The sequence below is a fragment of the Gossypium raimondii genome, chromosome 7 (genome assembly GCF_025698545.1).
Source record: "Gossypium raimondii isolate GPD5lz chromosome 7, ASM2569854v1, whole genome shotgun sequence".
Taxonomy (NCBI): Eukaryota; Viridiplantae; Streptophyta; class Magnoliopsida; order Malvales; family Malvaceae; genus Gossypium; species Gossypium raimondii.
This window is the reverse complement of record NC_068571.1, coordinates 36,554,698-36,557,282: the sequence shown is the minus strand read 5'-3', so window position 1 is coordinate 36,557,282 and position 2,585 is coordinate 36,554,698. Positions and strand designations below refer to the sequence as shown.

The following is a 2,585-nucleotide window of genomic DNA, read 5'->3' as shown; positions in this document are numbered from 1 at the left end:
CAGATGATGCCTCATGTCTGGTATGTAGAAGATGTTTTGAATCTAGTAGACATGTCATGAGAGATTCCCCAGTCACTAGCACCCTTTGGAAAAAATAGTACGACATAATGTGTAGGTTCAATTCTTCTCTTGACCTCTTAAAGATTAGTTACTGTTTAATATTCATAATGATAATCTGTTACCTAGTGATGCTTGCGATAGTTCGTCTATTTTTGGAACTTTGTGCTGGAGAATTTGGAAGCAGCGCAATCCTGTAGTGTTTCAAGAGCAACATTTTTTCTCTGAAGATATTTTGATGCAAAGCGTAAGCTGGGCTGCAGCTTATAGACAGGGTAGTCAGAATCCCAACAAAAGGATACATAGGCAATTGTTGCAAGTTGGGTGGAAACTTCCGCCTATGGGCTGGGTAAAGCTCAATACGGATGCAACTGTGGAACGAAGTAGTCTAAGAGCTTCAATTGGTGGGTTGCTGCGTGGCAATTATGGCTCGTGGATTGTCGGGTTCTGCAAGAATGTGGGTGTTTGTTCTGTTCAAAAGGCAGAACTTTGGAGTATCATGGAAGGTTTGCAATTAGCTTGGTCTAAAGGGATCAGAAGGCTTATAGTTGAGAATGATAACAAAACCATTATACATATGTTGAATGGCAATGAGACCTCGACCAATCCCTGTGGGACCGTTCGAGGTATCGGTGAGGTTTGTCGACGCAAGTGGGAGATCAAGTTCGAGCATATATACCGAGAAGCCATCAAGGCTGCTGATTTCTTGTCCAAGTTGTCTTAAGGAACTGATTTTGGCCTACAAAGGGGTTGCTATGTTTTTGTTATGTGATTCAGCAGGAACCACTTTGCTAAGAATCGTTTTGTTTAAGCTGCTACCTTTGTCTTTGACTACTCATTTTATTACCAAGAATAGAAAAAATGACTCCAACTGAAAAATACGTACTTTTATTATACCAAAGAACATCATGTATGTTATTTTTTATTTTAGTTATTTGAGATGGACATTAGTCCTTAAATGCTTGCAAAATCGACTTGTCCTTTGAATTTGCAAGCTTTGCAGACAGGAGAATACAGCGATGGCGTTTGGTAATTGTCTTCTCCGCCCATCATCGGCATCGGAACGCCTCTTTTCACCGGGCTGATATAGTCCGGTTGGTAGGTTTTCCCCAACACTCCTTCAACGAGATCGGTCAGGTTGGTGAACTTGAACTGCGTTTCCAAATGCGCAAACGCATCGTTCGCCGGTAACTGGTAATTATGAACCTTGTTTTCTTCTTCTCCAATGGCTCTAACTTTCACGTTCAGCTCCACCAACCCCGCCACCGTCACTTTAACGCCGTTGGTTTCGTCGGTTCTTTCGATCACCACTTCTCGTTCATTGGAATCGGTCGCCCTCCATTCGGCGTCGCCGTCGGTGGGGACATTAACTTCCTCGCCGTCCCATCGTACGATGAGTGCTTCGAAGCTGTCGTCCCATTGAGAGACTCTCTTGGCAGCGAGGACGAGTGTGTGACGGTCGAACATAACTGCTAGGGCTTGCACCCATGTGTAGTCCCGAGTCCTTCCTTGGGGGCGGGTTCCAATAAAGTGCGCATTGATTTGAAGGTTATCGTCCGAAACAATGGCGAAGTTCCCTCCCTTGGCTCCGTGGAAGTAAAACATAACTCCATCACCACCCACAAACCTTGGATCGTAGCAGAGAGATCCATATCCATTACAGTGCGGTTTCCTCCCTGAAAAGCGACTTAAAACCATCAGCAATCATCAATCAGCACATATACACACATGCAGTTAGATCGAGAGACTTACATTTGCAAGTGACTTCACATTTGCTACTGCAATCAACGAAGCAGCCTTTGTTCTTCTTGTTCTTCTTGGGTTTCCTCTCGGGGCATTGACTCGGACATGTCAGGTGCTTTCCATTACAAGCTCCTCGTGCAAGGCATAGAAATTTTTCTTGTCCTTTCTTGCTGGGTTTCAAAACCTCGTAATGTGTCGAAGCAGCGTCATAGGGTGCCTTCTTGTTGTTGCCAGCTTTGCCTTGACCTTGAGCCAAGCTGGCTCCCATGGAAATGAAAACCAGAGCAAGGGCAACCAAAAGGAACGAATATCTTCTTCCATCCATGCTTGAATTTTGCAAGCTTTTTTGTGTTTTATCAGTTTGTTTTTCGTATATATTCGGAATGATTTTCAAGTTTTGCAGAAAAAAGGACTATATAAAGGCCAGTGGGGGCAAGAAATTTGGCTTGAAATTTGGTTAAATCCATGTGAGATTTCTTCAATGTGAACAAGCAATTGGGAGATTTAGCATTTCATTATGATTAAGAAATGTCATTGCTTGAGATCGGAACTTCGGGAAACTGCTATGCTCTAATAAATTTGATGCTTCAAGCTCAAGCACTAACATCTGCTAGCTAGTTAAGCAAGACGATAGCCAAGACCAGCTGAGCAGCCGTGGGTGCCAAAAAAAGGTTTTTCTTTTACAGGATTAACCTACACTGTTTACTCTTTGTCTAGAAAACACGGGACAGTAAAGTTTGTAAAATACTTTACGCTGCCAAAATGCGTATAACATTTTACTAAAA

The 2,585-nt window shown here is 43.0% G+C and overlaps 1 protein-coding gene across 1 annotated transcript; it reads right to left on the bottom strand.

The window, feature by feature from the left end:
• Window positions 1-919: 919 nt before the first annotated feature.
• Window positions 920-2,191, bottom strand: LOC105793610 (uncharacterized). The gene is made up of 2 exons (XM_012622484.2): window positions 1,810-2,191; window positions 920-1,733 (listed from the first exon to the last, which is right to left on the bottom strand). Exons 1-2 carry the CDS (start codon window positions 2,123-2,125, stop codon window positions 1,012-1,014), a joined length of 1,038 nt encoding a protein of 345 aa, XP_012477938.1. The 5' UTR covers window positions 2,126-2,191; the 3' UTR covers window positions 920-1,011.
• Between the last annotated feature and the right edge of the window lie 394 nt (window positions 2,192-2,585).